The sequence below is a fragment of the Odocoileus virginianus genome, chromosome 4 (assembly GCF_023699985.2).
Source record: "Odocoileus virginianus isolate 20LAN1187 ecotype Illinois chromosome 4, Ovbor_1.2, whole genome shotgun sequence".
NCBI classification, from domain to species: Eukaryota; Metazoa; Chordata; class Mammalia; order Artiodactyla; family Cervidae; genus Odocoileus; species Odocoileus virginianus.
In genome coordinates this window covers 72,149,511-72,163,439 of record NC_069677.1, presented here as the reverse complement: position 1 = coordinate 72,163,439, position 13,929 = coordinate 72,149,511, and the positions used below count along the sequence as shown (strand labels likewise).

Genomic DNA, 13,929 nt, shown 5'->3' with positions numbered 1-13,929 from the left:
AACAGAATAGGGCCAGATTGGAGCTGGTTCTGTGGCTACAGTTCCATCCCCGAAGACCAGATTTCCAAATAAGGTCATGTGTACTGGTACAAGAATTTAGAAGTTGAATGTATCATTTTTGGGGTTGGTGGGGAGGCAAACTCAACTCACAACACTCCATAAATTCTTGTTTAATGGTAACAATAGTATTCTTAGTGGTTTACATATATATATATATATATATATATCATGTTGGATCTTCAAAACAACCCCAATATGTTTTATATATTATAAACCTATTTGAGAGTGGGCATTATGAAATTCAGAGCCACTTCATGACGTCTCAGTCATAAACCTATCACTTCAAGGGGATTCCTCCTGCAGCATGATTCCAATGATTCTATGACTGACAATACTCAATATTCATCAGTGTCTGGATTCCTGTAATATCTCTACTGAGACTTTGTCTCACACCTGATGGTGGAGAAAAGTACTGTAGCAGTGCCCAGATAGCTAGAAACATTACCCTTCTGGGCATCTCTACACTGAATAGCTAGGAAGAGAAACCAATAGTTTTCAGACCATAGCCTGAAAAACTCCACAGTCAGGTGGGTCCTAGAACCCGAGATATGAGCCATACCTTTCTTAATGTCTCTGCAGCAAGGCAGCGAGCTGGCTGGGTGGCCTTGGGGCTCTCCATCACCCGAGAGTGGGGCTGAGTGTCATTCCTGGCAGGTTCCTGGCAGGGTGCTTGCCGAGTGGGTGTTGCATAGATGTTTCTTGCAGGCTGGCTGAGCCTGGGGGACTACAGCACCTCTAAGCTGAAACCTTCTACCTACTGGCATCACTCTTAGTGGTAGGTGCGGCTGTGTGTTTTTAGCAGATTCCCCTGAATGGCTGGGTTAAAATTAATCTGCTGCCAGACATCACTTCCTAGTTTATCAAATCACACACACACAGTCTTTGCAGTTGATCTCATACCTGACTTAAGGCATGATTATTCTGAAACAAACTTCTGGAAGTGTCATACTTGTGAAGAATGCCCAGCTTTACCTGGAAGGTCAGTGTGTGAAGTACACCGATGATGGTGAGCTGCCTTCCTACCCTCTTCTCTTCTCTCTCCCCCATGTCCCAACAGTGACTCCTTTAGCAGCTCTAGGGAACCTAGTCCCTGGTCCCTGCAGAATGCACACCTGTGCCTTCAGCATCCCTGGGGGGCATCGAGGCATCTGGTGCTTGGAGGAACCCATGCAGGGGACAATGCTCTCTTCAAGCCCAGTGTCAGCCCCTCTGGCCCACAAGGGTGCAGAGTCCTTCCAGTGGGCCTCAGCTATTGTCTGCCCCCTGAGAATTCATCCCTTGTGCTTCCTCCCATCCAGCAGAGCCAATCACTCCTTCCTTATGCCTCTTCCTCATGCCTCCACTGGCAAGAACCAGGGCCTTCAGAGCACTTGGCCATCACAGGGGCACCTTGCCCTTGGTCTTCCTGGTCCAGACTTCTCTTCTGGAAGAAGGACCTTCCTCATGTGAAGAAGCCTCGACAGCTGCAGTGACATTCTACTTCCTTTTCACCTAATCCCCTGCATGGGGCTGGTCACCATCCTCTACATTAATAGATTTTCTTTCATGTAATTGAAGATGAGTTAAATAATCCATCATAATTACCTCTGAGCATCTGAAGGCAATGCTGATGATGTGATGTTTGCAAAGCTGAGAGGGAACTCTAAAACCCCCGGGAAGGAAACCACCAGCCCCTTCCCTACCACCTGCCTGCCTGGAGGTCAGCGGCCCCTGCTCTCTTGGCGGGGGGCCTTCGTGACACAACTGTCACCTGCCTGTCCAGGGTGACTCTTCTCAGAGGCTCTGCCACCTTCTGGGATGGAGGCAGGGTGGTGACAGGCCGAACTCTGTGTTCAGTGAGGCCCAACAGTGCAAGGTGGCAGGAGGGCTGAGGCACCTCGCCAGCGGGCCTGGTACTGCCAACTCACACGCAGGAGGGAGGTGCAACAGCTGTCACAGCGGGCCCTGAGGTCTGCCCCAGACTTGGCAGAGAGGACACCTTCACACTCCCAAATCGCCTCTTTGAAATTCAGGAGAAGCATGCTTTCGTCTCCCTTCCCCGTTCCCTGACACAAACAGGCACAAAAGATAAGCCCTGACTCTTATCCACAGACCCACATGACCAGATTTTCTCTGCTTCTCACTCTCTCTCACACACACTGGTAAGTTTTCACTCAGAGTCTCATTGCCTCTCTCTCTCCCTCACACACAGACTGACACTGATTAAATCCTGCTCTCTCCTACATTAAGTAACCCAGGTGTATTGTATTGAGAGACCCCTCTGCTCCAGGGGAGTCCCAGGTTCTCTCCGGGTGTGGCAACATCCCCCACCCAAAGGGGGCACACAGCATGGGATCTCTGAGCTGTCGGACACTGTGTTTGACAACTCCTGGTTCACTGGCTGGATTTTCCACCTCTCTTCCCAACCATGGTACCTAGGAGATAAAACCAATAAATTCATTCATGTTTGGGGGGATGGTGAAAACAGAGCATCCTGTTGCCTCCGCAGCCCGAGCCTGCCCTCCGGGCATTTGTCACGTTGCTGGCATTTGAGTTGAGGACTCTCCCACCACAAAAGCCTGCCACAGTCCTGGGGGAAATCAGGGCTGTCTTCTTTGCGGAAAGCTGGATGTGTGCCTGGGGAGTTTGGGGCCAGAATGCCTTCGTTCCTCCCAGACCCCAGCTAGGAAGCCAGATAAAAATACACTTTGCAGTTTGCTCCTTTTTCTCTCACTAGTGCTCAGATTAACCACTTATACATTTTTAAGGTATTTTTTTGCTGAAGTCCAATGTGTATCTCTGGTGATTTGAACAGATCATGAGAATGGTCAGTATAAAAATAGCCTCCTTCAGTCAAGGCAGGGGGCAGATGAGAAGGGGTTGGAGGGAGCTGTAGGCCTCATGTATTATGGAGGCAGAGCCCAGGCATCTCAACGGGGCCGGGGCAGTGAAGTCCAGTGTTTGGCGTGAAGATTTAAAAATCAGGATCGTTTTTTACCCTAGAGGATGATGAACTCTGCCCCCGTGAGTGGCATCAGTGCCTGAGAGAGCTGCCTTCTCTATATATCCCCCTTCAGAATTCCACGCTCTGACCACCCTACATTGCTGGCAGTTACCTTCCTCTCTGCTACCCGCTACCCCTAACATCCGCCTGTGCTCCTCTCTGCCTGGACGTCCCTCCTCCACATGCTCTGCCTGATTAACTAGTTACCAAGTGGATAGCATGGACCCTCTATGCCTGGCCCTGCCCCAGCACTGGATGGATAGTAACCCTGTTTTCCTCATGACAACCTGACTATGTAAGTGTGGTCATTACCTCCATTGTGGCAACAAGAAACAGAGGCACAGAGAGGTTAGGTAACTTTCCCTAAGTCACACAGGTAGAAAGGAACAGTACTGGTATCCACATCTGGCCGAAGGCTCCAGAGAACTGCCCCTCTGACTGTTCCTGGCTACCTTCCCTGACCCCTTCCTGTGTTAGGGAGTCTCCTCCAGTTCTCACACACCCTGTACCCCCCTCGGCTTCCCCCTCATCACTTTCCATCTTGTTAACAGTACGTATGAAGTTTCTGCTTCTTGTCTGCCTTCCCATGCCCCCTGCAACCTGAGGGCAGAGCCCCTAGCTGGCTCAGCTCTGGGACACCAGCTCCTCAGGAAGGGCCTGGCACAACAGTGCCCACTGCCTATCTGTTGACAGGGCACATGTACAAATGGATAGATAGCAATCCCTTGCTTCTCAGGCGGCTCAGTGGTGAGAAACTTGCCTTCCAATGGAGGAGATGCAGACTCAATCCCTGGGTCCAGAAGAGTCCCTGCAGGAGGAAATAGCAACCACTCCAATATTCTTGCCTGGGAAATCTAGTGGACAGAAGAGCCTGGAGGGCTACAGACCATGGGGTCGCGAGGACATGACTTTGTGGCTGAGCATGCACACTGGCAAAATAGGCTGAGATCTGGCAGACAACCTGAGGACTAAGTGGAGAGCCAAGCTGGAAACTTCCGGGGGGAGGGGGGAAGCTGGAGGGTAAGACGGGGAAACAAACCTAAAAGTGGCCGGTTAGGAAAGTGTCTGCAGCTCTGAGTGTCAGCCTCACAGAACGGCAGGGAGGAGAGCCAGCATCTTTCAGTGCCGGGCGGGGTAAACCAGGGGCAGCCGGGGCCGCCTGTGGACTGCAGAGTGAGGACAGCCTGTCCCCCGAGGCTGGAGCACAGGGTGCGGGGGGCAGAGGGTGATCTTGTGGTCGGGGGTGTCTGGAGGTATTACCTTCACTGTCTTCCTGTTTTGCTTGCTTAGCTCCCTTCTGACCCAAGTGTTGTGACTCGTGCGTACAGTACTGTGGGTCAGCAGAGCCGCACCTGCCTGTCACGGCTCACATAGCTGATCTCACGCAGTGTGCTATGGTAGTGCCTCTATGTGAGTTTCACTGTTCCTCTCACCCACGGTGACGGTAGAATCAGGACATAGGGAACGGAGGGGTGAATGGAACCGCAGGCCCAGTCACCACCTCTGGTGTGGAGCAATGCTGCGTGCCCACCCGTGGTGTGAGAGAGACCAGCCCTGCAGATTCCTCTGCCTGGGGACCCCGCTGTCCTAGTTCACAAGACATCAGGGTAGGGGTGGAAGGATGGACGTGTGTGCCCAGTTTATTCTTACTGACTTTCAGCTGGGAACTCAGTGGTTGGACTGACCAGGCTTCTCCTTCCCCCAGGGAGGCAAGATCCCCGTGAGATGGACAGCTCCAGAGGCCATCGCCTACCGCAAGTTCACGTCTGCCAGTGACGTCTGGAGCTACGGGATTGTCATGTGGGAAGTCATGTCATTTGGAGAGAGACCCTACTGGGACATGTCCAACCAAGATGTAAGTGTCAGCTTCTCCTGGCTGCTACCACCCTCACCCCAGTCACTCTGGCATGCCAGGCCCACCTGGTTTTTCACTGGGCCTCGGGTCCTGAATGTGAAGTGTCTGGTGCAGGGGATGCAGGGACCTCCTTTGCACCAATGTTTGAACTAATCAAGAACCCAGCACAGAGATGTGGTGGTTCCTATGACCCCAAAGCCTGTAAATGTGCCCTGACCAATCCAAGAGATGATGGGCTGGTTCTGAATGGCCTGAATCATGAATAGATCAGGTCCAAAGTTGACCACGCAATTGTACCCTGCTGCCAAGCACTTGCCTGCGTGCCCTCTGTCACCATGTGTGATGGAGAGGAAGCAGTGCTGGTTGCCTGGAAGGACCTGGCTTCCAGCTGCTCTGCTCTGATGGATGTGCTGTGTTGAGCCAGCGGCAGCTTTTGTCTCTGACTTCTGTGTCTCAGCTCTAAACGGAGGAGTTCGTTGTAAAGGCCCTTCTTTCCTGAGAATCTGCTCTTCTGAATCCTTGGCACCTGTCAGTGAAGGAGGTGCTGAGCAAGAGTCCCAGAGCTGGTCAGCTCCAGACAGGTCTTGGGAGGGGACCAAGCTGAGTGGTCAGCAGCACCCCTCCCTGACCTGCAAGGGATAGGGAGACAGGAAAGAGAAGCATCATCTGAGATACTTTTAGCAGAGGCATTTTAGGGGTGTTCCAGATGGGACCCTTTGCTCCATAATTACCAAAAAGTGGATAACCTTTTGTGGATGATTTGCTTCGATAAGGTCACAATCAAAATCCTACCTTGATTACCCCCACCCCATCCCTGGGACCACTCCTTCTTGTGTTCTAAATATAAACAGTTCCTTTGGGGCTAAGGGGATCGCAGTCTGCGATATCTGTACTACCTCTGTTCTCACTTGCTCTTCCCATCACTGGGGAGCAGTTATTATCTTCCCCAACTTCCAAGGAAAAAGAGACAGGGCTGGCCCAGTCCAGATGGGGAAAACAGCCACCCCAGAAGCACTTCCATCATGGGTATGGGCTCCCGAGGCACTGATAAACTGGAGAAGTTGGCCCCCAACCAGTCCTCTGTCCAGTCAGAGGTTTCCAGCCATGGCTGTTGCTCAGAAGGTTGAGAAAGGTGGTGACCTGGGCACCCAGAAAACACTTTCTAATGAGACAGAAGAGGATCTGGGTGCTTAGTGGTAATGCCCCCTGCTCCGGAGGGTGGAGTGGCTTCAGCCCAGAGCAGGCAAAACAGCTGTCTCCTCAGCCAGGTTCTACTGCCGACCATGGGTGGTGTCTAGATCCTCTATTATCTCTGATTCTCCATGCTTTGCCTCTGCTCCTGTAGCGTGTCGAATCAGTAAATGTCGGAGTTGATGCCAAGGCTGCTTTCATGAAATCAGCTGCACCCTGGTTCCGTCCACACTGTCAGCTAGATGAGTAATAAATGTTAGCCTGAAAAAGCAGACCCATTTTGCCCTTCCCAGAGACTGTAATCCGATTAAGAACAATTCAGCACATGTGGAATGGATTAGGAAACTCTCTGACAGGCAAGATTTGACATTCAGGATGTTCTCAGCAAATGTATCCACCTCTGCTGAAAACAAATGGAGTTTCTGATATTAGACTTTCAGAAATCCCAAATCATTCACTCAACAGACACTCAGAGTTTGCTAACTGTGACTAAGCATTGTGCTCACTGGCTCTATTCTTTGGGGGTTTACAGCCCAGTACCATATACATAGGGCTATGGGAGCATTTGGGGGTAGGTAAAGAAGGTTTCCAGATATTTAATGCTTGAGCTGGGCCTCAAAGGGAATTGGAACATCTGCAAAGGAGCAGTTTTATTCTCCTTTCGTTTTTTGTTTTTTTCCCCTAAAATATAGCCTTTCACCATTGTCCCAAGTACCAGTCTACTCTCTGTGGAAGGCAGAGAGTGACTTTTGCCCATTCAGAAGGCATCTCCCGACCCGGCCTGGCAGAGACCAGGAGGGGCTCCCAGCTGCAGCCCGACTCATCAGAAACCACTGAGGTGGTGGCAGTAAAGGATTTTACAGATGACAATTGAAAGGCTTTAAGAAAGAGAATTGCAGAGGCAAGTCGGAGTGCTGGTAATTGGGCTTCCAGAGCCCAGGAAGTTCTTTGAACATGTACAGAGAGTTTGTCAGCCAGAGAGAGAACTTGGAAGTTCTACTGCTTGGATCTGATTGACAGAGATAATGAGAGTGGCAGTGTCTGTGGAGAGGAGCTGCGGTTTTATTGAAACATCAGAGCTCAACTTAACCCCCTCTGCCCTGGATCCTCCGCTGCTCTGAGCTCCTCCACTTCACTCTCCACATGGAAGGTCGAGGAAGCCCGCCCACCGCCCAACTCACTAATGAAAAGTGCATGTCTAGGGGTAGTTGGGAGCCCCGCTGGGGACACGAGGGCAAGGGGAGGGGTCCTGCTCCTTTCACAGAGGAGCACCAGCCCTGGGCCTCTGGTCCAGACTACCTGCCCCTCGTCCCCACCCAGCCCCACACCTGCCATCCCAGGGTACAGGTGAGCAAAGGCAGCCCACCGCACCTGTTGCTGTAGGCCATTCAAAGTGAGACAGGCCTGCTCTGTGACAGCTCCCGAGATGTTCTCACTGCCGCACTCACCATCAGCTTCTCTCTGGAAATACCATCTGATCTCATTTCAATCGCCAGTCTTTCAACATCCATTTATCTCATCCTGTCATGGATCAAGGAGAGGGGCCCAGGCAGAAGTGAAGTGAAAGTCACTCAGTCCTGTTTGACTCTTTGCAATGCCAAGGACTATAGCCTGCCAGGCTCCTCTATCCATGGAATTCTCCAGGCAAGAATATGGGAGTGGGTAGCTGTCCCCTTCTCCAGGGGATCTTCCCAACCCAAGGATAGAACTCAGGTCTCCCACATTGCAGGTGGATTTTTAACAGTCTGAACCATCAGGGAAGCCCATGGGGCCCAGGACTTACTCTGATTTTCAAGTCTGCTCGGCAGGATGCCCTCTGACCTCAGGTTTGGGTCACATCTTTGTTCACAAGTCAGATGCAGTCAGATGCAGTCACTGGTGTTGGGACTATAAGTCCCAATTCTCCTGCCAGTGAGGGAGGTGTGACAAGGAGTGATCCCAAAGCCCCATTAGAGGACCACAAGTACTTTTTTGAAATAATGATGTTTTAATTTGAATATAAATTATATGTACTGAGATAATTTAGAAAACACCAGTCCTTAAAAAGAGTAAAAATCTTCAAATGTATAGTGCTTCAATGAAGGACATAAGTAGATGAATGTTTTTGTTTAGTAGCTCAGTCATGTCAGACTCTTTTGAAACCCCATGGACTGTAGCCCACCAGGCTCCTCTGTCCTTGCGATTTCCCAGACAAGAATACTGGAGTGAGTTGCCATTTCATTCTCCAGGGGATCTTCCTGACCCAGGAATCAAACCCAGGTCTCCTGCATTGGCAGGTGGATTCTTTACCACCTGGGAAAATCATAGATTAATGTTACCCATATGCCAACTAATGATTTGGTATTTTTCCTTTGGAGCAGAGAGTAAAGCTTTTATTTATTAATTTTTTTTGTATGTGTAAGAAGCATCACTGCTCCCAAAGTATCTACTCGAGCAATAACAGCAAAATTGTCCAGGAGAAATAGCAGATGGAATAAAGTCCAATTTTGTAAGCAAACGCAGGGGAGGGGCTTCCTCTCTCCTCTATCACAGAAGGTGAGACACTGGGAGAGAGGCCCCATTTAACAAGTCCCCACTACATGCTTTCCAAACACCATCTTCCTAAACCTCCAGATGGCTGGTAGCAGAGCAGCAACACTTTCTGCAGAGAAGACCTCCACTGTAATCGCCATGGCCACAGTGATGGCCTCCATGTGATGGTGGGATCCTTTCCATGACTCTCATGTTTGGCACTCAACGCACACCGCCTCTTTGTATCTGTGCAGTTTCAGGAAGTCAAGTGACTCTCCCGTGTTTCTGGAGCTAATAAGAAATGGAGTTAGTATTTTAACCCAGATCTCCAAGGTCTGTGTGCTCAGTGGCAATGCCACACCATTACTAACTTCGTGCGTGGGGCTTCAGACCTGCAGGGAGGAGGAATCCGTGACTCTTTGATGTCCCCTTAAAAAGAAAGTCAGCACATCAAACAGAGGAAATACAAAATCAAACACCAGAACAGTCTTCCGAAGATTCTAAAGAGGTGGTGTGTAGAGGAGACAAGGGCAAAGTGGCTACATGGCATCCGGTCTAAAGCTCCCAGACAGAAGAGTCAGAGCATGCCAGTCTCTCGATGCTGTGCCAGGAGTGCTTAGGTCAGCTGGTCGCACCTCTGAGCTGTGCCCACAGAAGGGCTTTGCCTCCAGTGCCCCTTCTTCCTTTGGGCAGACAGAAGAGGAATCTTGTTGGGGGGAGCATTGGTGTATGGGAATCTGGCCATGAGATAAATTTGAGCAATGAGGCCAGCAGTTTAGGGGAACATGAGCTGCCTTGCATTGGAAGACTTTGGGGGGCCCAACCCCCTCAAAGAAGTTGAATCTGGACACAAACTCCTCCTACCAGCCCCACCAGCTTGTAAATTAGGCAATCCAGAGCTTATGGAGCCATTCAGCGGGTATTCCCACTTGTCCCCATGCTGAGTGGGAACTCTGTGACTGAGCCCCTCCACCTGGCTGCCTGGAAGGAGCTAGAAAGGATGCCCTGTTACTCACCCTCTTGGGTTACTTGGTTTAGCTGCATATCCCCATTTCCTACCATGAAGACATCAAACAGCTCCAAGGACTGTTCTCCAGGCTGAGATCACTGTGGCAATCCCACGGAGTCTGAAAGAGTGGGCTTCAAGGTGTTCAGAACTTAAACTCAGATATCTCTATTCCCAGCCCTGTCCCTCCCTAGCTTCATGCCCTCAGGTAAATGACTTCCCTGATTGCATGTTCATTTCCTCATGGGGAAAATAGGGCTAAAAATGGACTCCTGAGAAGGTAAAAGGTAATCTCATTGACAACAGTCTGGCCGAGATAAACATTTGTTGGTGGTATAAGGTATTATTCAAAAGTACATGTCCACAATTGCTGGTTTTTTGTAAAGTGATCATATTGGTATGGTTTGTGTGCTTGTTTTTCTGAAACATTGTGGGGTTTTTTTGCCACATTGAATAGAAGTAATAATACACCTTGATTATCTCTAATGACTTCAGGTTATTATATTATCTCATTCCCCCTCATGCCCTGAATACCATGCACAGAATTTGTAACAGTATAAACTAATCAAGAATATTCACTTTCTGACCAATTTATAAAGTAAAGAAAAATAAAAGAATAATCAGTTGAGATGAATCTGACATTTTTTAAAGTAGAAGCAAAAATACCTGAAAATTCCTGAGCTCCAAATTATTTCCTATGTTGTTAAAGGTCTTTAACTGTTTATGTTAATGTAAAATCAATGTTTAATTATTATAGGGTATAAACATATAAAGAAACAAAAAGACAAACACAAAGGGCATTCATATTTCTACCCACCCAGAGGCATCCACCCTTAGCTCCAGGTATAGATCCTTCCAAGGACTTTTCCATGTATGTGTGTAATTATTAGTCTTTGTTTTGTTTTGGTTCTTGTTTTTCTACAAAAGTGAGATCATACCACAGGTATGATCTTAAGTACTTAGGCAGCCTGCTCTTTTGCCTAATATTATAATGGGAGTATATTTCCATTTCAATAGGTACATTTTTGCAGCATCTTAAGGCCTGCACTGTATTCCTTTCCTTCCATTGTGCTATGAGTGTGCCATAATAAATTTGTATGTTTAGCACTGGGTCGCTTATAATTATTTTTACTATTTCCAAAACCAAAGAGCAGGCGTACTTAATTTAAATGAATTGGAAACTGAGAAGTAAAGGGTGCTTACAGATCCTAAAACCTTTACAAAATTATCCCCTGGAATCTGTGAAAATTAACAGAATCTGATTGAAGATATTCACGTTGGATCCCCTTGTTATTTCTATCATTGTCATTGTACTGAACCAGTTTGTTTAAATTATCTTCTATCGAATTCCTATTGCTGCCTTATGAAGATTAAGGCAGATAATGTCTAGAAAGCATCTAGAGGGTCCCTGGCATGAAGTAGGTTCTCCATCACATTGTGATCCCCGCTCTCCCTCTCTCTTTCCATAGCACTAGAAGGATGAGGCCCACCATGCTTTGCAAATAGTGGGTTCACTGCATTTCCACATGCATTGTTTCATCTGTCCTGGTGCCACCAGCTGCCAGGAAGGCAAGACTGGGCCTGGTATCCTCTCAAAGGAGAATCTCCAACCGTCCTTTAGCAAACATTTCATAGCCATCTAGTATGTGTCAGGCCCTGTCCCAGTAGCTGGGGACACAAAGACACAATAAGATGCAGGCCCTGCTTTCCGGGAACTCGTAGTCTAGGGGCAGAAGCCAAGTGCCCATAAAATCTATTATAGTGGGAGGCATAGGGGCACAGGATGAGGACACCTGGGGCAAGGAGGCTCCACCCTCAGAGGCTAATTTGTGAATGACTGGCTAGTGACGCGTCAGCAGTCATACCTGTCCTCGTGTGTCACTGCAGGTCATCAACGCCATTGAGCAGGACTACCGGCTGCCCCCTCCCATGGACTGCCCAGCTGCTCTGCACCAGCTCATGCTGGACTGTTGGCAGAAGGACCGTAACAGCCGGCCGCGCTTCGCAGAAATTGTCAACACCCTGGACAAGATGATCCGGAACCCGGCAAGTCTCAAGACTGTGGCTACCATCACCGCCGTGTGAGTCCAGTAGAGCAGGGTGGGGCCTGGGGTGGGGGTGGGGGTGAGGGTGGGGTCTCATAGTTGGGCAGAGCCCTGAGCAAGGCTGCTAGCCTTCAATCAGCTGCAAGCAAGGAGAGATGGCTGAGCTTATCCACAGATAGAAGAAGTTCCAAAACTCTTCCCTTCCTTTTTCCCCTCTACCTTTCTGAAATACCCCCTGTCCCCAGCATGGGCTGTAAACAGATGATCAAATACCTGTCTGGCTCTCTATATCCATTGGCCTCAGATGAACTGGGCACAGGCTCTGTAATAATTAGGCTTATCTTATCTGACTGATATGAGACCCCACTTCTGGGCAATTCGGTTTCCAGAAGACACCTTTCAGTGTATGAGGCAGGGGGAGCTGCCGACTTGGAACCTTGGCCAACCTGACGGCTATGGGACAGAGAAATTTAAGCAATTGGGTTTGTTACGAGCAAATGCACAGAACTGTCAGCTACTGTCAGCAACTGTCAGCTGTACATCACTCGTCTACATTTGCAGAGTTAACTTGTTTTTTAATTCATCCTTTGGACCAGAGTGTATTGGGCGCTTATGTGCTAACTGCTATGACCTTGCTGGCCGTATGGAATGAACAAGATAGACCTGCCCCCATGAAGCTCAGAATCATTTATGAGCAGTACACATTAATCAGATGGTTGCCCAAAGATACTCCAGTTGACGCTTCACTGGCCAATGTGGCAGGGAAGTGTGTGATACTTGGAGAGCATACACCTTGGTCTTGCATGAGGGAGGCGACCCTGATGCCTCTTTTTCAGTTGAGAGCTGAAGGGCGAGGATGCATTAGCTGAGTGAAAGCAAGGTGGGAGTAGAGGATTAGGGTTCCAGCCTGTGCAGAGGCCCAAGCATGTGAAGGACAGGGCCAGTGTGTTGGGAGTGCTGTTTGTGAGGCGACGACGCGGGGACTGAGGCTGGCAAGATAGGCAAGGGCCAGATGCTCAGAGCCTTTAGGCCCTGCTAAGGCCTCTGAGTTTTTATAGCAATGATTACCCACTGAAGTGGGTCAAGTTTGACATGAATCAGGGGTGGGATGGGGGTTCCTGTCATGATCACATCTACCTTTTTTAAAGAGTACAGGCTAGTGTGGACTTGATGTTGAGGGGAGCATGAAGACAGACTCGATAGGAAGACATGGCAGTAACCATGGTAGAGATAGCATCTTGAATCAGGCTAATTGTGTAGAAAGAAGCAAATGAGTTTGAGAGGTTTTGAAAGTCAAATCTTTATGACTTGGTGAGAGGTTGGGCATGGATGCTGAAGGTGAGGGCGATGTGAACATGGCACCCTGATTTCTGGATGTGGTACCTGGGAGTCTGCTCTGAGAGGATGCAAGAGAAGGTCAGTGGTGGGCTGTTCTATTCCATTTCTTTCAATCAGGGGAGGACGGAACCAGGAGAAAAGAATGTTGCCAATATTGGGGAGGTTGCAGTGAACTTCATATATTTGTAAAAGAACCGTATCTTTGGTTGGTGAAGCTCTTAGATTTCAGTTTACAAAGGAATTGTGATCCTTCTCTTCCCCTCAGACTCCATGCTGTGTCAGTCTGCCAGTCTGGGCTGACTGGCCTGGGACAGAGCCCACGGACAGGGGGATGGGCCACCTGGCCTTGAGGAGCTGTGCCAGCTCAGAACTGTGTAGAGAAGGAAGGGTCAGCCCTGGTCTCTTCCACTAATCCTCGTCCCACCAGGGGCGCTGAACCTCCATGAAGTTCACCATCCACTCAGAGTGTGGGTCTGCCCACGCCCCCCTACAGCTGTAGGGTCACTGCTCACCTCTGTCTCCCAGGCCTTCCCAGCCCCTCCTCGACCGCTCCATCCCAGACTTCACGGCCTTCACCACCGTGGATGACTGGCTCAGTGCCATCAAGATGGTCCAGTACAGAGACAGCTTCCTCACTGCCGGCTTCACGTCCCTCCAGCTGGTCACCCAGATGACATCAGAGTAAGTGGTGGGCATCGCCTCTGTCCTGCCTGAGGGTGGCAGTCAAGGCTCCCTCGCTGCTATCCCTCGTGGTGTGGGCCTGGCCTCATCCTCAGAGCCCCACCTCGGGATAGAACCAGGCCTGGCAGGGAAGAGCCTGGGAAAGATGGAAGGGTGAGGTGGGGAGGCTGAGATTTATTCCAGGTCCCAAATGAGAGTTCCTCCAAGCCACTGCCATATGTCATTTGCCTAATCACCAAGAGCCCTTCCTCCGTTTAAG

General features: G+C 49.6%; 1 protein-coding gene across 1 annotated transcript in view; it reads left to right on the top strand.

The window, feature by feature from the left end:
• The window catches only part of EPHB1 (EPH receptor B1), a 454,706-nt gene that overhangs the window by 436,326 nt on the left and 4,451 nt on the right, over nucleotides 1-13,929 (top strand). Inside the window, exons 13-15 of the mRNA XM_070466704.1 lie at nucleotides 4,749-4,898; nucleotides 11,494-11,687; nucleotides 13,515-13,670. Coding sequence (XP_070322805.1) covers nucleotides 4,749-4,898; nucleotides 11,494-11,687; nucleotides 13,515-13,670 — 500 coding nt within the window. The remainder of the gene's footprint in view (nucleotides 1-4,748; nucleotides 4,899-11,493; nucleotides 11,688-13,514; nucleotides 13,671-13,929) is intronic.